The 19700-nt window shown below is 59.8% G+C and overlaps 1 protein-coding gene across 1 annotated transcript in view; it reads left to right on the top strand.

The window, feature by feature from the left end:
- CEMIP (cell migration inducing hyaluronidase 1) overlaps positions 1 to 19700 on the top strand; it is a 56951-nt gene that overhangs the window by 22953 nt on the left and 14298 nt on the right. Inside the window, exons 11-19 of the mRNA XM_035024267.1 lie at positions 1776 to 1951; positions 3481 to 3690; positions 11191 to 11396; positions 12046 to 12115; positions 12841 to 12969; positions 15133 to 15218; positions 16006 to 16137; positions 17092 to 17127; positions 17209 to 17364. Coding sequence (XP_034880158.1) covers positions 1776 to 1951; positions 3481 to 3690; positions 11191 to 11396; positions 12046 to 12115; positions 12841 to 12969; positions 15133 to 15218; positions 16006 to 16137; positions 17092 to 17127; positions 17209 to 17364 — 1201 coding nt within the window. The remainder of the gene's footprint in view (positions 1 to 1775; positions 1952 to 3480; positions 3691 to 11190; positions 11397 to 12045; positions 12116 to 12840; positions 12970 to 15132; positions 15219 to 16005; positions 16138 to 17091; positions 17128 to 17208; positions 17365 to 19700) is intronic.

Here is a 19700-nt window from a genome sequence, read left to right as displayed (position 1 = left end):
GTTAAGGCTCAGGAGATGGGGGATTATTCTGGGTCCCCGGGGTGGCCTAGTGTCATCACAGGTCCTCAGAGGGGACGCAGGAGGTCAGAGTCCGAGGAGAAGGTGACATACGACACAGCCGGCGTCAGAGTGAAGTCCGCCCGTTGAGGGAGGAGGAAGGGGCCTCCAGCCAAGGAGCACAGGGCGCTGCTGGAATCTGCAAACGGCCAGGACGGTTCCGCCTGGCGCCTCCCGAGGGAACCAGCCCTGCCCCACCCAACTGCCGACCCAGGGCCCCGACCGCTGACCCGGGGCCCCGACCGCCGACCCGGGGCCCTGACCGCCGACCCGGGGCCCTGACCGCCGACCCCGGGGCCCCAACCGCCGACCTGGGGCCCTGACCGCCGACCCGGGGCCCTGACCGCCGACCCGGGGGCCCCGACCGCTGACCCCGGGGCCCCGACCGCCGACCCAGGGCCCTGACCATGCACTTCTGGCCTCTGAGATGTGAAGCAATACGTTTCTGCTGAGTTAAGCCAGTCAGTGGGTAGCAGTTTGTTGCAGTGGCCCTGGGAGCTCGTGGTGATGCCAAAGGGGTGTCTTGTCAGCTTTGTCCCACACCAGTTTCACGTCCTGAACTAACGAGCTTCCAGAAACTGCCATCTCCCCGAGCCTGCAGAATCGCAAACCGCAGCCCCCGAGGTCCCACAGCCCCCACAGGATGCGAGCTGTGCCTCGTGAAGGAGCGGGCAGGGGCGGTCCCCGTCAGGGTGCGGCTCAGGCCCGTCACAGGCCCGGCCAGCTGTGCCATGGGCTGACACCCGAGCCCTGTCGCTCAAGCCAGGGCCGCAGTGAAAGCCAAGCAGCACCTGCCGTGTGGTGCAGGCTGCAAATCCACACGAGAGGCCGTGCTCTGGAGCTGTGTCCTCGAACGGAGGAGAAAGCCCTGCTAGCCAGGTCAGCTGTCCCAGTGACGAGCTGGGTGCAGAGGCAGGCCGAGATCTCTCTATTCCACGGAAGAATCTGGGGTTGGAGTGGGGGCGGGCGGATTGGGGACCACGAGGCAGTCCCCAAGTTCCAAGCCCCTGCCCCCCGCACCTTCCCTGGGGTGCACCTGCCGTCCGGGAGGAGGATGAGGCTGGAGGGGAAGTAAGTGGATTTGAGCAGACCGAGGGAGCGGGGCAGGTATGGGTCACTGGTTCAGGGACTCGAGTGGCACGAAGGGGACTGACATTAGCTACGAGGGTAGCTGAGTTGGGCAGAAAGGTCTTCTAAGAATTTTTTTAAGGATAGGAGGTCTGGATGAGTTTGGAAGCAGAACATAAGGAACCCACACGAAGGAAGAAGAGAAGTTACGGGAGTCCAGGAACAAGGGAGAGAGCACCCTGTCCTCGGGGCTGGCCCACCAGGGCACAGCCACATTCCGGTCCTGGGGAAGGAGTGAGAGCAGGGGCTGCCCACGGCTTCTGCTCATCCTGTGTCCACACCAACAGGGAGTCTGGGAAGCGTGGTTCTCCTGGGGAGCATATGTCGAGCTCAAACACAGGAGGCCCCAGTACCAGCAAGCAAAAGGGGGGACTGATACTGGGGGACAAATAGCCATTTCTGCATGGGCTTCAGATGTGAGTCCGCATGGCTGTGAATCCTAGCTCTTCTTTCAGGCCAGGAAAGAAGAGCCTGCATGGGCTTCCTTCTTCTGTAACATGGGACCGGGGGAGCCCCGGGGACCACCGTGCACACAGGTGCAGTGATATGTAAGCAGCAGTGGATTTCCCACCCACCCCTTTCTGCCCTAGGGAAGCCTCTGTACCTGCACATCGGGGAGGAGATAGACGGTGTGGACATGCGGGCCGAGGTCGGGCTCCTGAGCCGGAACATCGTGGTGATGGGGGAGATGGAGGACAGATGTTACCCTTACAACAACCACGTCTGCAACTTCTTCGACTTCGACACCTTCGGGGGCCACATCAAGGTATGGGTCCGCCCGACCGGGAGCATTCCCGCGCTGCCAGCCTGGCAGGGACCCTGGCTGGGGAGGGCACGGGAGCAGGAAGTAGGACCAAGGGCAGGGACTTCCTGGAAGGCGGACCCCTGCTGTCCAGCGTGCTGTTCTGGCTGCCGACCCCTGGCCGGAAGACAGGAGGGGGCCACCTTGGGGACGGCTGTCCACTCCCCGGTCACATGCCACCCTGGGCTCCCTGCCTGCACGGCTTCCAGCCCCCGTCCCTGCTCTCACTCCCTTTCTCCAACGCCTCACCCCGGTCGTTTCCCAGAAGAGCTGACATTTCACCCACACAAGTCACGCTTACAATAGACCCATGAAAACCCAGACACGCGAGCAGGCAGGGGAGACGAGCTGGACGTCGGAGCGTCTACCAAGAGATGGAGGCAAAGAGGGACCTGGCTCGCAGCGGAGTTCTGCTGCCCAGGGAAGAGCGGCGGTCAGCGGTGTGCGGTCAGCGGTCCGCGAGAGCTCCCGGCTTCCTAGCATGGGGCTCACGGGGGAACTCTGTCTGCATCCCATCTAAAGAGCCGTTACCCGGCATACTGAACATCACAACGCCCCAAAGCTGTTCGTGCGGCTGTCGCTTTCAATGACTGGCACTGGGTGGCCCCGTATCACACGTGGGCTCCCAGCATCCACAGCCCCTGCTCGCTCAGCAGGGCTCCCCGTTCACTGTAGGCTCCAGAAGCACTCGCTCGTGTTCCCGGTCAGGCTCTGGGGGTGAGGGGGGCCAGGGCTTGTGCAGAGACTCATCAGAGAGACCAGAGCCCGTTTCCAATTCTGAGAGCAATCCCCGAGCCATCAGGGTCCCCTTCCCACTTTGCCCAAATGAGGCCTCAGGATGCCCCTTCCCGAGTGGCATTCCGCTTGACAAACCTGCTCTGGGAGGACTGTTAGCATGTCCTTAAGATCTGCCTACTCCAGGAGCAGCCGGCTGAGCCCCGCTTCTGACAAGAGTCATTTCCACAGTGTGCTTTTACAGTGGGTTCCTGGAGTGTAGACATCCACGGTGGTGCACACAGAGCGTCCCACAGCTCGTCCACACTACCGGGGTCAGGGGCTGATGGAGAGTCCTGGCTCAGTGTCCCCGTCCTTCCACCAGGAGGGCCTGCAGACCATGGGCAGAGCACAGGCTTCTTCTGCCCCTGGATTCCCATCATCCTGGGGCCGGCCTCGGGCCAGCCTCGCCACCGCATATCTCGGGGTTCCCCCTTCCTTGTGACACTTAGCAACTTAGGAGGGAGGGCGGGAGTGGAGGCCAGCCCCGCTGTTCCAAGCCGTTCACCATCTTGTAACATCCGTGTGTTATCCAAAGCGCCTCGGCGCCTGGGCGGTGAGAGGGCCGGGGCTTTAACCCGTCTGCAGGGCATATGTTGGATTCACTGTGTGGCCGAGGCAGGGATCAGCGAGGCACTTCGCATGTTTGGGACCCGGCCCCGGCAAGGGGGCCGGGGGCACCTCGCCCACCCTTCTGACCCTCGCCTCCCCTCTTGCAGTTTGCACTGGGCTTTAAGGCTGTGCACCTGGAGGGTGTGGAGCTGAAGCACATGGGACAACAGCTGGTGGGCCAGTACCCCATTCACTTCCACCTGGCGGGCGATGTGGACGAGAAGGGAGGCTACGACCCGCCCACGTACGTCCGCGAGCTCTCCATCCACCACACGTTTTCTCGCTGTGTCACCGTGCATGGCTCCAATGGCTTGTTGGTGAGTGCCTCCTCCCCGGGGAAGCGGAGGGACCGTCACTGCCCCGTCCTCCAGTCCCCTGCCTCCAAACTGTCAGTGCTGGGCGGGTGTCTGGGTCTGGACATTTAGTCCGGGGCCATCGGGGGTTGAACCATCCTTGGCCTCGAGTTTAGAATGCTGTCAGTCGTGAGCAGGAAAGAGAAAAGAGGGCAGGCGTGTGCGGTGCCTCTTTGGAGAGATGGGCAGGCCGAGGATCTTTCCGTGGCTGTGTGGCAAGACAGATCCGCTAGCGCAGACAAGGGCTCTTGCCAGACTCTGCACCGTTGCCTCCGTCCCACAGACCTGTGGTGGCCGCAGGGGGCCTTTGCTCTTCCTGCACCAAGCATCCTCCAGAGCGGACACTGCCGGGAGGAATGGCTTCGTTCCAAGGAGGCATACGTGCCAGAGGCTGGTCTGGGTTTGCCCAGCTGGTTTTGACACTAAACTGATTCTTATTTAAATGAACTAACCTATGGCGCCCAGGTGGCTCAGTCAGTTGAGTGTCAGACTCTCAGTTTCGGCTCAGGTCATGATCTCAGGGTCCTGGGATCGAGCCCCATGTCGGGTGCTTAGCAGGGAGACTGCTGGAGATTCTCTCCCCCTCTCTCCCCCTCTCTGCCCCCCAACCCTCTCCCCTCACCTCCCTCCCTGGCACTCTCTCACTCACGCTCTCCCACTCTCTGAAAAGAAAATAGATAAATGTACTAAACTTATATCCTCTAGAAACTTTAAAAACCGGATATTATAAGCTGAAGAATCCAGATTGTGTTTTGTTTGGCTTAGGAAGTGTTTATAGAAACATTCGATCATCTTTACACTAAACTGATAATTTTACACTAAACCCACCTTTCTTTAAACAGACTGAACTTACATCCTACATGAACTTTAAAGCCGGATGTCACAGATGGGCCCCCTGCATGTGGAACCCAGTGACGGGATGTGTTTTGTTTGGCTTAAATGGTGTTTAAAGAAACATCTGAATTAGGTTCCGTCATTTAAAAATTAAGTGATTTCACACAGAAATCTGGGTTCTTGGCTTCTCTGGGAACGTGGTCCGAGGTGGCGGGTCAGACCCACACTGCTGCGTGGCCCAGGGCGCTGGGGTGGGGGGTGTCCTCTACTTCTTCACAGACCCACCGAGGGGACGGGAGAGTATGGGCCCTGCGGCCTCGTCTGGAAGCACATGGGTTCAAGAGCTTGGCCCACAGCCTGTGAGCTGTGGGCTTCGTGCAAATTGCTTGCCATCCGCAAACCTCCGTCGTCCTCCGCGGCCGAGTGGGGAAATCGCAGCAAACACGGGGGGCTGTGAGGTGCAGGTGCCCTGAGGGAGCCCCGGACCCGGCGCCCGACTTGCCAGCTCACGTGGCAGCGCTGCCCAGGAACCAGGGCCGGTTCTCCGTGGCAGGCGGCAGGAGGGCTGTGGCTGGAACGGTTGCTGAACGTGGGCCTGTTTTCTGGCTCAGGGAAGAAGAAAGGAGAACGTGCTGTCCCGGAAGCAGAAAGACAGTAAGAGTCACGATAAGTGGGAAATGTCAGGAACGCGGTAGCAGACACAGCGTGGCTCGGGTCTGGGCTTCCGTCTGGCTTCTGCCACGGACCCGTCGTGGGACGTGGGCCGGTCACTTTCCCTCTCACACCTCTGTTTCCTCTTCTGTAAAACAGGGAGGACAGCAGTATGTCTGCCACGTGGTTGTTACAAGACGTGAGCACAGGATGTGGAAAGTGTGGCACACGTGTGGCCCCGGGGGCGGGTGTGGTCTCTTCTGCTTGTCCACGCGGCTTGCCGAACGAACGCAACGCAGGGACTCTGGGGCGCCTGAGCTCGGAACGTGGGGTAAAAAGAACAGTGTAGAATTAGGAAAGATGACAAGCCTGAGTCCGAGGAGCTCTACTCGCTTTAAGCATTCGTTCTAAAGTTCTGGGCTTAATTTAGCTTCAATTCCCCTACGCTTCGCGCCACGGAAGAGAAAGATGTTGACTCCCAGCAGCCGAGTCGGTGTGAGCGGAGGCCGTTCTGCATCTCAGGGCAGTTGTGCACATAACACACACGCGTGCACACGCACATGCACACGCATGCACACACGTGCACACGCGCGCGTGCATACCGTGGACACACGGCTGTTCGTGCATTCGGTTTCGTCATGTGTGGTGCCCGGCATGACAAGCAGATCTCACGGTTGTTCAGTTAGAATCCAAGAATGAGAAGGGCTGGGCCACGCTGGTCACAGTGCGCCTGAGCCGCGAGCCCGGGCCTCGGCCGGAGGAAGGGGCTCCCACAGGAGCGAGCGGCCCAGCGCGATGCAGGCAGGCGGGGGCTTGAGCGAGCACGGCCCAGGAGCGGCCCTCGGAACCCGCTCATTCGGAGCCGCTAGACGGGCCAGTCGCACCCACACCAGACAGACTTGGAGCCAGAGACTTGGACAAGCTCTCGCAACCAGGGGGCCCTGGCAGTCCTGCATGTGCCAAGGCCGTTGTTCTGTCCGGCCCCAAGGGATGGCGGCCACCAGACTGGGAGGGAACACACGTCAGCTCCCTGGGCGCCATCCAGACGCCAGGCAGCCTCGCACAGGCCTGGCCGAGGGGCCGGCAGCAGCCTCATCCCGGTGGCCACGGAGGGCTCCAGCCGCACTCGGCTCGCGTCCCTGCTGGACGGCCAGGCTGGTGGGTGAGGGTCTGGAGCCCAGAGACCTGTGAGACACCAAACTGGCATGACTTAGCATCTGGATGAAGCGCAGGCCTCGGATTCCCCGAGCCGAAGAGGCAGCAGGACAACGGAGTGCATTCCGCGTCCTCCCCCGAGCGCCACAGGCCGTGGGGAGCTGGGGGTTCGGATGGGCGCCGCCCCCGTAGGCCCTGCACCATGGGGGGCAGCAGGGCCACCCCGGGAGCTGGGCTCCGCATCGCTAGTTGGTATTTGCTCCCTTCATTCTGGCTTGAAGGACCTACCAGTGGCCGGGGCTCTAACGTGTTTGGAAAGATGTTTTTAGCTGACGGGATGAAAGGAGGCCAAATACAGACAGACACTGGATTCTCACTTAGGCTGCAGAGGTCACTCGGTAGCATCGTGGAGGCCTTTACCCTCAGGCCGTCCCAGATCTGGACACGCCCGAGACCCTGGACATCCGTCCACACATGGGCTTCCCCACCCACCGCCTGCAGACAGACTCTGGTGCCCTCGTCCTCAGAAGACAGCTTCTGCCCGCCCCCCCCCGACCCCGGGCTCCTCCCCATTCTTGGCCACCTGCTTCTGGAAAGGGCAGTGTGGACTTGATGTTCCCGCCAACACCTGCTTCTCATTCCCCTCCTAACCGATGAGCACACGGGCCTCTCCACATCTGCTCCCTGAGCCCAGAGGATGCTCTTAGGAATCGCCGCACACACCATGAGCTCCTGCTCAACAAACCCACCGCCCCCTCCTCCCCGGGCTCCTTGCTCGCTCAAACCGGGCCTGCAGGCATCCGCAGAGCCGCCAGCTTGGGAGGACAGAGTCAGAGCAAACCTGCGTTCTAACGATCCAAACTTTCGGAGCCTCGGTTTCCCCACCGCACAAAGTGAGGGTGAGGACACAGCCCATCGCCAAGGCTTTGGGGGAGGATGAAGCCAGGGACGCATGTGGCCAACTCAGCATCAGCAGGCCGTATACGGTCATGGGGCCTCTGTGTACTGCGCCCTGGGTAAGCCTCCCTGCTTCCACGACACGGTAATGGGTCCCCCACCCCCCCGACACACACACAGAGCAGCCTCGGGAGCTCGGCAAACGCTGCGTACGTGTCCTCCCTCCAGTCCCGTACACTCCCCGTGCATGCTGACAAGGTCAAGGCCTGCGGTAAAACCACACCGAATGCTGGTTATCCTGGTGATGCCAAGACCCTGGTGATGCCAAGACCCGGAGCTGAGTCGGGCGATGTCTGTCGTGATACCAGCACGGGAGCCCCAGGATGCTGGCAGTTGCGGGGTGAAGCTGGCCCTCAGAGGAAGGCTCTCCCGCCCATCCCCTGCAGGCGGGGCAGCTGGGGGCCTACGGCGGGCTCCCACTGCCCCTCAGTGTGTGTTTCTGAGCTCTGGGGCGGGACGCAGGGGACCACCTGCCTGTTCTCTGCTGGAAACAATCCGTTCCAGAGCTTTCGAGGAAGGTACAAAGACACCAACGTGGATTCTGTTTGTTTCCCCCGCTCCGTTCCATTTTCAGGGCAAGGAGAGGGGATGGGAGAAGAAAACCCGTCCTTTCCTTCTTCCCCCCCAGGACACTGGTGCAAATGCATCCAGCGCTCTGTGCGGCTCCAGGGGGCCCCACCCCTGGCTACGGCCCCCCACCATCCAGCCTCAGGAAGATGCCTGTCCCGCTGCTTTCTCCTGCCCGTGGCTGCGCCCCCTGGGTGCATATGGCGGGAGCCCAGCTCCCTCTGTCCCCGCCCCAGCTCTGGGAACCAGGGGCCAGGATCCGTTTGCCCCTTCTCCCGGTTTCTGGAATTCATTCTCACCAGCTTCTTGATTCCTGTAGCTGCTCCCAGTTCTCCTTCCCGCCTGAGGCCCCGGGAGGAACCCAGACGGTGGTGCTTGCTTTCCCCAAAAGTGTCCCAGGCCGGGGCTCCTGCTGGCGCATCGGGGAAGGGATGTGCCGGGGAAGAGGGCGGGCGCACCACCCATCAGCTCGGGGAACAACTGGAAATGGGCACCAGGCCCCTCTTTCCCTGGCTCCCTTCCCGCTCGCGCCTCTCCGGGGCTGCCTCCGGGACTCGGTCCTTCCCGGCGGGGGGAGCGCGACCTGGTTCTCTGCCGCCTTTCCCGGCTTCTGTCTGCGCCATCAAATACGCCTTAAGACTCTGCAAAAATAGGCTCTTTTCTTCAGCGGCTCGAAAAACACAAAATAAGTGGTAGAAGCCTGGAAATTACAGTCTTTCTTTCAATCTGATTGTATTTGGGGTCATGCTTCTCCCTAGCAGGAATGGTATCATAGCCGCCCTAGAAGGCGGAATCGGGCAGGGCCGATTTCTGTTCGTATTTGCTTGTCTTAAGCAGCAGTTTCTTCTTCTTGCTGATGCAGGTTGATTTGCATGGAATGTTCCACTTTATACCTGCTTTCGCAGCTTCGTTTCTAACGGCACCCCTCCTTTGCTCTAAAAAAATATCCTGGTTCAGACAATAAATTAAATGGTCGTTTTAGATGAAACAGTCCCTGAGGGCTGAGAAATTTCCTCCTTTGTAATCTCATGCCTAGACCCCTGCTAACAATGGCAGAAGACTTAGAACAGCCTTTAGGAATGACTTTTAGGACTGACAACCATCAGCAGGGGTGATGTGCAGAAGAAGGAAGGGAAAGATGTGATTTGTGCATGAGAACGGGGCGGGAGCTCCAGGTTAGCACGCCCAGGGACTTGGCAGCCATCTGCAAACCTGTATTATGTGTCTGGGTGTGCAACTACAATGTACTGATTTATCTGTCTGTCTGTCTGTCTTTCTGTCTCAAGCTGTGTCACAGTGTAAATATTCAACTCTGGGAAATGTTCTAAGGCAGAATGATCAGAAACCTAAGAGCCAGATTTTAGAAGGCACCTGTCTGCCGAGGGACACCTGGGCGAGGCCCAGCAAATCAGTGGCTGAGCTGAGACTTGAACTTGTATCTTCGGCTCCCCACCCAGCAGCTCCCCCTCCCTCTACCTCACCGTGCTGTCTCCCCTCCACTCCCCACGCCATCCTCACCCACCCCTGATGAGAAGGAAGAAATGCAGCACGAGATGAGAGGGCTGGTTTTCCGTTTGGGGTTGTTGACAACAGATGAGCACGAAAGTTATAGAATCAGGTGGATGGAGAATCGGGTTTCGGCTCTGTCCCTGAACAGAAGGCGAAAGGGAATGATTAAGAATTAAAAACGAGGTAATGTCTGTAACAGATCTGACACCCAACAAATACTAGTACTTATTATTCCTTTCGATGGGGATTTTTCTCTCCAGAGCACACCTCAAGGGTCTTGGATGGAGGGAATTTCTCCCTGGGGTGTTGGTTAGAATAAGAATGTCCCTGATTCATCTTTTATTCACTTGCCTTCAAAGAAGGGCCACGCAGGGTGTGATCGGACAGTGGGGTAAGTGGTGCTTAGGATTTTGAAAGAGCCTTGGGCAGGAGGCCTGGGTCTGAACGTGGCTCCACCTCTAGGTTTGTGAGCTTGCTGGGACACCCCACGCCCCTTCTCTGGGCGTCAGTGTCCTCCTCTGTAAGTGGCGGCATGGGACTTGCCCAAAGCCACCCCTGTCGGCCCCAGCAGCCCCGCTTCCTCCCTTCTCTTTCCGGGCTATTTATAACCAGCTGTCCTAGCTCACTGGGACGAAAGGAAGCTGCCCCATCGGATGACCTTGGTGTTTACTGCACTGCTTGGTGAGGGACTGAATAGCACTCAAGATCACGCCCTTGCCAATGACCAAAGATTAGGGAGGGATGTAGAGGAACAGAGCTGGCCCGGAACAGGGCAGCCAGTGTGTGTGGATCCTCCCTTGTGGGGTGAATGGACACAATGAGAAAGCGGGGGTCCCAGCCCTGCCTGCCTTTGAACACATGGGTTGTGCGACCTTGAGCAAACCACTTAACTTCCTTCAGTCTCATTTTCCTTAGCTCTAACAACAAAACAAAGCAAAAAACCAAAACCAAGTGTTCTAGAAATGTGTAAGACTTCAGCAAGATGAAAAGGACATGGAGGGTCCCGGCTCCGGATGCTTCCAGAGAGTGGCTGCCCGGATGCTGGAGTAGGCAGGCTCTGTCCTAGGAAAGAGCCGGGGGAGTTGGGGCGTTCACCCTGGACGTGTGCACCCCAACCAGAGGGCACGGTATCACCCCCAAGCCAGGGGGATATTTGGCAGCGAGTGTCTGAGACATTTTTGTTGTCCCACTGAGGAGGCATGCTGACATGTGGGGAGGGCAGAAGCCGGGACGCCGCTAAACACCCCACAAGGGACGGGCCGGGCGGCCCCTCAAAGTGTTAATGGTACTGAAGGGGGAGTTGTTTCAGGATGGGGTCTGGATGCTCTGGGGCCTGGCCTGCTGGTAGGTGGGTAATCGGTGCGGGTCGAACTGTCGTAGGGGATCGGGAGCCTCTCCTCGGGGGGACGGCACTGGGCAGTCGGGCCCCAGAGTAGGGGTGTGGACGGAAGACCTCAGTTAAGAGCACCATCGTCGGTGTTCTGATGTGGACAGGCTAACTTTGAGGTGGTGAGCATCCCATCTCTGGGGCATTCAAGTGGAAGCGCCATCCCATTTGTCAGGGACGCTTGTGGGCCGTGTGGCCTCGGGCAGGGAGGCAGGGCTCTGGCCAGAGACACTGTAAGGACCTTTTAGTTCTCAGACTGCTGTGCCAGGGCCCTCCCCAAGCCTGTGGGGTTCCTCGTGGGACCCGGGGCGCCGCTGATGCCGTGTCACGTTTGCTGAATGAATGCATAAGCTCAGGAACACCTGGACGCTGGGTGAGAGGTCCCCCGGTCGTGATCCCTGCAGGTCAAGGACGTGGTGGGCTATAACTCCCTGGGCCACTGCTTCTTCACGGAAGACGGGCCAGAGGAACGGAACACCTTCGACCACTGTCTCGGGCTCCTCGTCAAGTCCGGAACCCTCCTCCCCTCCGACCGTGATAGCAAGATGTGCAAGACCATCACGGAAGACTCCTACCCGGGGTACATCCCCAAGCCCAGGCAGGACTGCAAGTAAGTGCCTCCCCCCCACCACTGCCACCCCCAGCCCCGTGCCATGAGCCACAGCAGGCCTGCGCCCCACAGGGTCCTGCGAGCAGTTGCTCACTCACCCGCCCAGCCGGGCCTCTGACCTCCGCACCCTGGGGCTTCTGAGCAGCTTCTGAGGGCTGCCTCCCAGCCCTCAACCACCCACAGCCCTCAGCCTCTCAGCCGGAGGCCACGGAGGCCACGGAGGGCCTGCTTCTCCGCTTGCCCATGGCCATCATCACGGTGCTCCTCTGAGAAGGTGCGGGCTGCCACCCGGGTGCCCCAGTGGTTACCCGCGGGCACGAGGCGTACTCCCCCACTTGGAGACAGAGACAGAGACGGGACTGCCCGTGTGATCAGTGTTCCCACGCCGGGCCTCTCCCTGAGGAACGGCCCCCTTCCGGGCCCCGGTGCCTTCTCTCTATTGGCTTCACCCATCAGCTGCCTCCGCCTCACGCACCCACATGCCCCTTTTAAGCCCCAGCACTTCAGGTGTTGAAATGCTCTGCGCTCGCACGAGCAAACTGGGTTTCACAGCAAACTGAGGGTTTCTCAAGCTTCTGGTAAGAGGCAAGGGAACCAGCGGCCCGTCGGGTGACGCCTGCGATCTCTGTCCCCCGCCCCCCCGCCACAGTGCAGTGTCCACCTTCTGGATGGCCAACCCCAACAACAACCTCATTAACTGTGCAGCCGCGGGATCCGAGGTGAGCAGAACCGTCCCTTCTTTGGCCGGAAGTAAAGGTGGGGGCCGGGGCTGGGCCTGGGACCCGCCAGGTCAGGCTCCGCTGGGGCGAAGGGGTCACATGGACTTGGCTTTCAGTAATGGCCCTGTCCCTTCATCATGTGGGTGATCAGGGCGCTTTACTGAAATGACTGATTATTAGACAGAGACGGGCATGGCCTGGTGCTGTGCCTCCCCACCAGCTCTGTCAGCTAAGATAGTTTAATTCTCGCACCAACCCTGCGAGGCAGGTACCCATAACTTCCATCCGCTGGGCGGGGAGGGTGACCGTGCCCAGGGGCACGCACAGGATTCAGACACGGCACCCTGTCTACACAGCCTTGCTCTCACCCACCCGTCCCTGCCACTTAGCGTCCGTGGGACCCCGAGCAGGTCAGGTGCTGTCTCTGGGCTTCAGTTTCCATAGCTGCTAAAGGAAAGGGAAAAGCCGAGAACATCCGGGACTCAAAGCCAGCCGTTTGGAACCCATGGCCAGGAGAGTAGGACCCGGTTAAGGGCTGCCCCAGTCAGGGTAGACCCCACAAAGTGCATTTGCCAGGGCTTTTTACTGCCTCCCGCAGGCGCGTCCAGGGATGGGCGGTGGGGCCCTTTCGGGGCGAGTGCTAGGTCCAGCCCGAGTAGGACCCCAGCAAGGAGGAGTCTGCGGGGCTGATCTCTGTGGCTCTCCCCTTGTGCCCCCCCCAACAGGAGACCGGGTTCTGGTTCATCTTCCACCACGTGCCGACAGGCCCCTCAGTGGGAATGTACTCCCCAGGTTATTCAGAGCACATTCCACTGGGAAAATTCCTCCATAACCGAGCACATTCCAACTACCGGGTAAGTCTTTCCAGACTCTGTCCCCCTGGGCCAGCCTGTTAGTCCTCCCTCCCGGACCTGCAGATCATTTGAGCCGGGACGGCCTCCTGGCTACCGGCAGCGCCACTGCGTTCCTAGTGCCTGTCTGCGAGAAAACCAAGCAGCCTTCCTCCTCGGCTCCTGGCCGTTCTTAGCAAGAACGTCCCGTGGCTGTTCCTGCCTTGGCATCTGGTCGGAGCCAGAAGAAGTAAGGTGCGCCTTCGCTCAGGCTGGTAGCAGGGCGGCACCTCCCGGCGGCCGCTGAGCTGGGCACGGGAGTGTCATCTGACAGTTCCCTTGGTGGGGTGGGCGCAGTGTTGACCGTGAGGGCTCAGCCTGGCCTGTAAGCTAGAGAAAATCAGGAGGCCGTTCTGAAGGAGGGTGGAGGCAGCCTGAGCATCCTCCCCTCCGATCCCTTTGCTTCGTTCCTGGGAAGTGGGGTGCTCCATCCATGCAGAGCCAAGAGGGCAGGTGGAAAACAGAAGCCCCTCAGTCCAGTACCACACTAGGTGCTGGGGACTCCAGGTGAGCCGAGGACGCCCACCCAGGACTGCAGCTAGGCCAGGGCCATGGGACGCGGAGCTGAGGAGCCAGGCAGAGACCAGAGGTGCCGCCTGGGGGGCAGAGGTGGCCTTGGGGGCGCTGGCCCAGTGCCCAGGGCCCAGTGTGTCCAGGCTGATCTTCTGGTCCAGTCCCTGCTGGGACAGATGAGGAAGCTGGAGGGGAACGGATACATGAGGATTAAAAGAAAAAAGCTCAAGCAGGGGGAAGACTGTGAAGAAGAGAGATCCTCTCTGACCCAGCCCTGCTTATACCTGAGGTGGGGCGGGAGGGGGGCCTGCAGGGAGTGCGGGGCAGCGTGGCGGGGGGGACACCAGGCAGCACTATGTCCCAGAGGCCGAGCAGGAAGGGTCTCTGGGGGCAGAGGGTAGAGACGAGGAGGAGCGGTGTCCCCTTGGCAGAGCGGGGTTTCTGAGGCTGTTGTGGACCATATAAGAGCAGCACAGAGGTGCAGGGTGGGGGGTGGATGGGGCGGCAGCCGAGCAGTGGACAGGCTGTGTTGGCTGCTTGTCGGGACCCCTTCCTTGAGAAGCCTTCTCCTGAGCTGGGAGCTGGGCTAGGTAGTGCCTGGATCAGAGACCTTAAAAGAGGGGGGCTGTGCATGGGACAGAATGTAGGCAGGACGGGCACAGGTGGAGGGACGGGCAGGGTGAGGAGGGAGTGAGCAGGAACCCTGAGCTGCACTGATTGGATGGAGCCCTGGGCTTGGTGCCCTCCCCCCCGCCCCCCATGAGCCCCGCCCCTGCAACCAGTGGGTGAAGGTCCTGTCTGGGGTGAGGGTCCTGGTCTGGGGCAGTCGTCTGGGGCCAGCACGGAGCCTCCCGAGTCCTCTGAAATCAGTGTTCTTAGCCCGTCTTAACGGAGGCCACAGCTGGGGCTTGGGGACTGAAGGTCATGGCCCGTGAGCAAGCAGCTGGGGATCTAGCCCCTCATCTTCCGACCCACGTCACCCCGACTTAAGAACGCACTAGCCAGAGTGGCCTCTGGTTCCTGGAGAAGGGAGCCTGGGTCTGGGCCTTCCCAGGAGGCCAAGAGTCCCCTCACTGGGAGGCCCTGACTTCCGCACGGGCGCCCAGGGCTGACCACGTAAACACCTTCAGAGCCAAACAGGAATGTGAGGTTCTGCCCTCGAGTCAGAGGAGCCCAGGCAGGACTGTGGGAGGATCCCAGACCCCCGCCCCAGGGTGGAGACGAGATATAAGTTCAGCAGTTCCTCCAAGTCACCGCAGACACATTTCCCTCGCCCTTGTCGTGGGGCCTGGGCTTGTAACTGCCCAGAGCAAGGCGAGCTCTGGGCACAGACTTAGCTGCGTGGCCCTAGACAAGACACGTAACCCTCCAGACGTCAGCTTCCTGATACACACCTCCGGGGGGACACCTTATTCCAGATTCACTCTGAACAATGCAGAGCAATACAGGCTCCTCACCTCCCTCACTGCAGACCCCTTACCTCCGTTAATGCGTCCTAACAGCACAGCTGATTTTACTGGAGCGTGTAAGAGTGTGCGGTGAGGCTGGGCATGAGGAGGTGCCTGCAGCCTGGGAGTGGAAGGGACCGTGTCCCTGACTGTTCCCTCCCCACAGGCTGGCATGATCATAGACAACGGGGTCAAGACTACCGAGGCCTCCGCCAAGGACAAGCGGCCCTTCCTCTCTATCATCTCTGCCAGGTAGTCACCCCCTGGGAACGCACACGCTCCCTGCTGAGCTCCTGACCCACCTCCATTCTCTTCTTCACTCATTCATTCATTCATTCATCAAATATGTAGGGAGCACTTTCCACGTCCTGGACAGGGAGCTAGGTGCTGGGGTAACGTGGTGAAAATCTGAGCAGGGCAAAGTCTGAATTAGGGCTTAGGCTGCAGCAGCTGCAGGGAAATAGAAATCTCTAGAGGTTCCTGGATCCCTCAGCAAAAGCCAGTACCTGGCAAGTCGGCAGGCTGGGCCGGGATCTAAAGGGGAAGAGAGAAGTCAGGGAGAACTGCACCGTCGGGTTCGTGGGAAGGGACAGAGCTCAGCCGGAGGCCGGGGGCCACTTTCCAAAGGTGCTGTCAAAACCGCAAGGTTATTAGACAGCCCAGTGCCCTTGAAAGAGGCGTGAAACCACGGATGGAGGGCGTGAGCTGGAGCCCAGAGCAGGCGTGAGGCCCAGGGTCCCCCAAGTCAGCGGGGGGCTGGGCATCTCAGAGCCTCCTTCCCAGGCCCAGGGGCCGCACGGCACGCCGGGACTGGGCCTGGCTGGCTGGACTTCCCTCTGCGCCATGACCTGCCGCGGCCCGCGGGGTGGGGGCTCCTGGGCCTGCAGGGGGTGGGCCCTGGAGGAGAGACCCTCGCTTCCGTGCCGGCACCCGGGCAACGTGAGCCGGCTGCTGCGTGGGGAGGGGCTCACGGCCAGAGGGGGTCCGTCCAGGAGTCCCCCAGCACTGCCCCCTGTGCCCTCCCCACCATGCCTTCCAGGTACAGCCCGCACCAGGATGCCGACCCGCTGAAGCCCCGGGAGCCCGCCATCATCAGACATTTCACCGCCTACAAGAACCAGGACCACGGGGCCTGGCTGCGCGGCGGGGACGTGTGGCTGGACAGCTGTCGGTGAGGAGAGCCATGGGGTCTCGGCACAGGGAGGGGGTGGTGTCCCCCCACACGGGGGGAGAGGAGAGCAGGGCAGGGAGGAAGCAGACACACAGACCTTGGCCTTCTGGTCCCCCCCCAAGGCAGAGGCATATGCCCCCCCAGCTGGCAGTGACCCCCCAAGACCCCCTAAAGACAGCATACACAGCTGCTCTGGGTCATCAAACAGTCCCTGGGTGAGGCTCTCTGAGCACAGAGCCAGTCAGTGAAAGGAGGAAAGAAGGAGGAAGCCAGCACGTTCTGGGCACCTGCCGTGCGCTGAATCCTTGGTGGTCTTTGTTACTGTGCTTCTTGAAGGTACAAATTATCTCTTCCATTTTGGAGAGGGTAAACTGAAGCTGAGTCTAGTGACCTTCCCAGAAGGTCACACGATGAGTAAGCGGTTGAACGGGGGCTTGAAATCGCAACTCACTGGACTCCAAAGCGTGGCCACAGTGTAATTGTGACCGTGGGTCTTGCCCTTCCCGGCAGCTGCCTGACCCCTGGGAAATTGGAATCTGTCTGTCCTTCTCGCTGTGGCCGAAATGGGAATGGGATGGCCAGGGGGGCAGCGGAACCGTATCCACGTGGCCCGTCTTTACCTGGTGTGGGACCCAAGAGTGGCCAGGTCCTCCCAGCTCCAACCTCGCTCTTAGCCCCGGAGTCGTGGGCGGGGACGGGCGGCAGAGGAGAGGCTCGCGGAGCCGGGGGTGCTTGCTACTGATGCAGGGTGGCCCCAGACGCCGAGCGCATGTTTGCAAGCAGACACTGGGCGGGAGAACCCACGGCTCCCGCAGCAAACCCCGTGCCAGGTAAAGCCTGCCTCCCCACACGGTGTCCACCGCGCGATGCCAGGGACAGGGAAGGGTCCTTCCCTCCGCAGCTCCCCTGCGTGTGGAGTGAGGGCAGGCTCTGACCATCCGCTCTTGTCCCCAGGTTTGCTGACAATGGCGTTGGCCTGACCCTGGCCAGGTAAGGGCAGCCGTCGTCGTGCTGGGCGCTCGGTGGGAAGCCGGCTCTGGACAGCTCACCGCAGATGTTCTCCCCCTACAGTGGTGGGACCTTCCCCTATGATGATGGTTCCAAGCAGGAGATAAAGAACAGCCTGTTTGTTGGCGAGAGTGGCAACGTGGGGACAGAGATGATGGACAACAGGATCTGGGGCCCCGGCGGCCTGGACCACAGCGGGAGGACCCTCCCCATAGGCCAGTAGGTTTGCAACTGTGGCAGCTTCCTTGTTCCCTGGCTTACGCTATGTGGCAGCAATGGAAGGGATGATGCTCGCGTGTGATTTCCACCTGCTGGCTGTGAATTCCTCTGTCCGTTACCGGTAGCCAGCAGTGGGGTGAAATCGAGAACAGGAGAGAGAAATTAAAAAAAAAACAAAACAGTGTTGGAGACCAGTCCACAGGGCCACGTGACGATCGGAATGCAGTGTGTGGTTCTGGGGCCACGTCAGTGGCAGTTCCGTGTCCAGGCTCAGCGACCACGGCTCCTTCCTCCTCTGACAGTGCATTGCCCCCGCTTCTGAGGACGGGGCAGATAGACTCAGGCCAACGGGGATAACCAGGATGGTGACAGAACCTGACGCCGTGTGGCACGCAGATGCGGAGCTGCAGTCAGGAGAAGGGAGCATATTCGGGGGAAGAGCATGGGAGGTGTTGTCATGCATCCTCGGGGCTGCCAGGCGCTTTCAAGACGAAACTCATTCCCCATGAGCCCTAGGGGTTCGAATGAGTGTAGTGCAGGAAGGAACTTCCGCCAGTCGGGCTTGTTCATCCACAGAATCGTAGGGCTGTGTCGAGGGGTCGTGGGCTCTCTGCTGCAGGTGGAGTTCACGCAGGGGTGGGGGGACAACAGGTGGTTGGAGCAGGGGGTGACCTGGAGGGTTGACCCGCTCATAGAGCAAAGGGACCAGAGGGACTTGGTCAGTTCCTCAGAGAGCCTTGGAGGGAGGGGTTCTGTGAGAGGACATCTCTCCCCCGTCTGATGGGGATTCTGCTCCAACATGAATCCGAACCAGACAGCAAGGCCCTGAGCCGGCCAGCAGTGCAGGGAGACCCGCTCTTTGAGTGCTCAGGGCTCCCCGAGCGTCTTCCCTTTCTCTGGGGAAATGTAATCCCTGCTTCTATGGGCAGGACGTGGCCTGAAGCTCCCACCGCAGAGATGTGGCCTTTGCAAGGACTTTGTAGACAGAATCCTAGCCTCCGTTGGCACAAGCCATCAGGAAGCCCTTGTTTTTGTCTGGTCTAAGTGCTGCACCCGTCCCTTTAGGTCATTTTTATGAGCAACTCTGCATCTGCATATTTGGGGTTGCTTTGCTGAGGGTTACCAGCTTCCCAGGGCCAGAATGTTCTGATGACGTCCAGGGGCGAGTTTGTTTATGGAGGCCTGATAGTTCTGCCAAAGCAGGCAGGTTCTTCGCACCACGTTCGTGAGCGGGGACTGTGCCCTGCTTGGCCCGGGTGATCCGTCCTGAACAGGCCTAGGCTGGGCTCAGAGGAAAATAAGTACATACTCTGTGTACACAGCTAGTAAGGATGGGTGGTCCCCAGAGTGCCTGAGATGGAGGCGCCCCACGAGAACTAGGGTTCGAGGTGCTGATGCTAATTGATTCCATCCACAGATGCAGAAATGCAGGAAGTCCTTGGCGTCCACTGAAGGCACTGGCCAAGACTGGTGTGATCAGGGCTTTCCTCGGGGAACCGTATCTGGGCAGGGGAGCCCAAGGTGGAGGATGGGGGACTGCAGAGTATGGCCTGTCCCTGGGAACAGACCCTTTTCTGTGTTCATTCCCCTCCTGCTGCCCTTCCTCCTTCACATCAGCTGTGGGAGGAGGGGGCCTGGCCCAGAGGCAGAGATGCCAGGAAAACCATACCAACTGGGCTTGAAGAATGAACGAGCCTAGATCTGGGGCCACCAGGAAGCCCAGCCAACCCCTCTCAAGCCTTGTTCGGGAGTCAGAGGCAGAAGAGGGGTGTCTCTGAGCCCCTGCCCTCTGCTGGGCCAAGTGGCCCATTCTCCAGTCCCTTCTACCTCCGCCTCTGAGCATGTGGCCTCCTCCTGTCCTTTCCCTGAGGCCTGGAGATCAAGGCCTTCCTGGGGGTCCTCTGGCAGCCCACATTCTTGCCCTCCCAGGGGGGGCCTGCCTCTCTTTGAGGGATGCTCAGAAGGTTATGAACAGTTATCTTACCACATAATCATCACCTTCCATTCTGTCCCAGACCCCAGAGACTTGCAATCAAAAGGCTTACTCAGACAAAACTCAATTGGGTTTTAATCTGATTAAATTTTTATGGCAACTGAGACAAAGGCGATAATCACTAATTGCTCTAGTCTCCCAAGGGACAAAATACTACCATTCTGTAGCAATATTTACAGTATTTACCCAATGAGTCTTCACAGGATGGAAAAATTGGGGGAAATACTTGAATAGAGGACAATTCCCCAAACCCCAAACCAGCAACTAAATAGCCATCCATCCATCCGTCCTTCCATCCATCCATCTTTCCATTTTTCCATCCATCCTTCCATCCATCCATCCA

Source organism: Mirounga leonina, unplaced genomic scaffold, assembly GCF_011800145.1.
Source record: "Mirounga leonina isolate KUSES-001 unplaced genomic scaffold, KU_Mleo_1.0 Mir_178, whole genome shotgun sequence".
Lineage (NCBI taxonomy): Eukaryota > Metazoa > Chordata > Mammalia > Carnivora > Phocidae > Mirounga > Mirounga leonina.
Note: the sequence above shows the minus strand (reverse complement) of the source record. Positions and strands in the feature narration are given on the sequence as shown.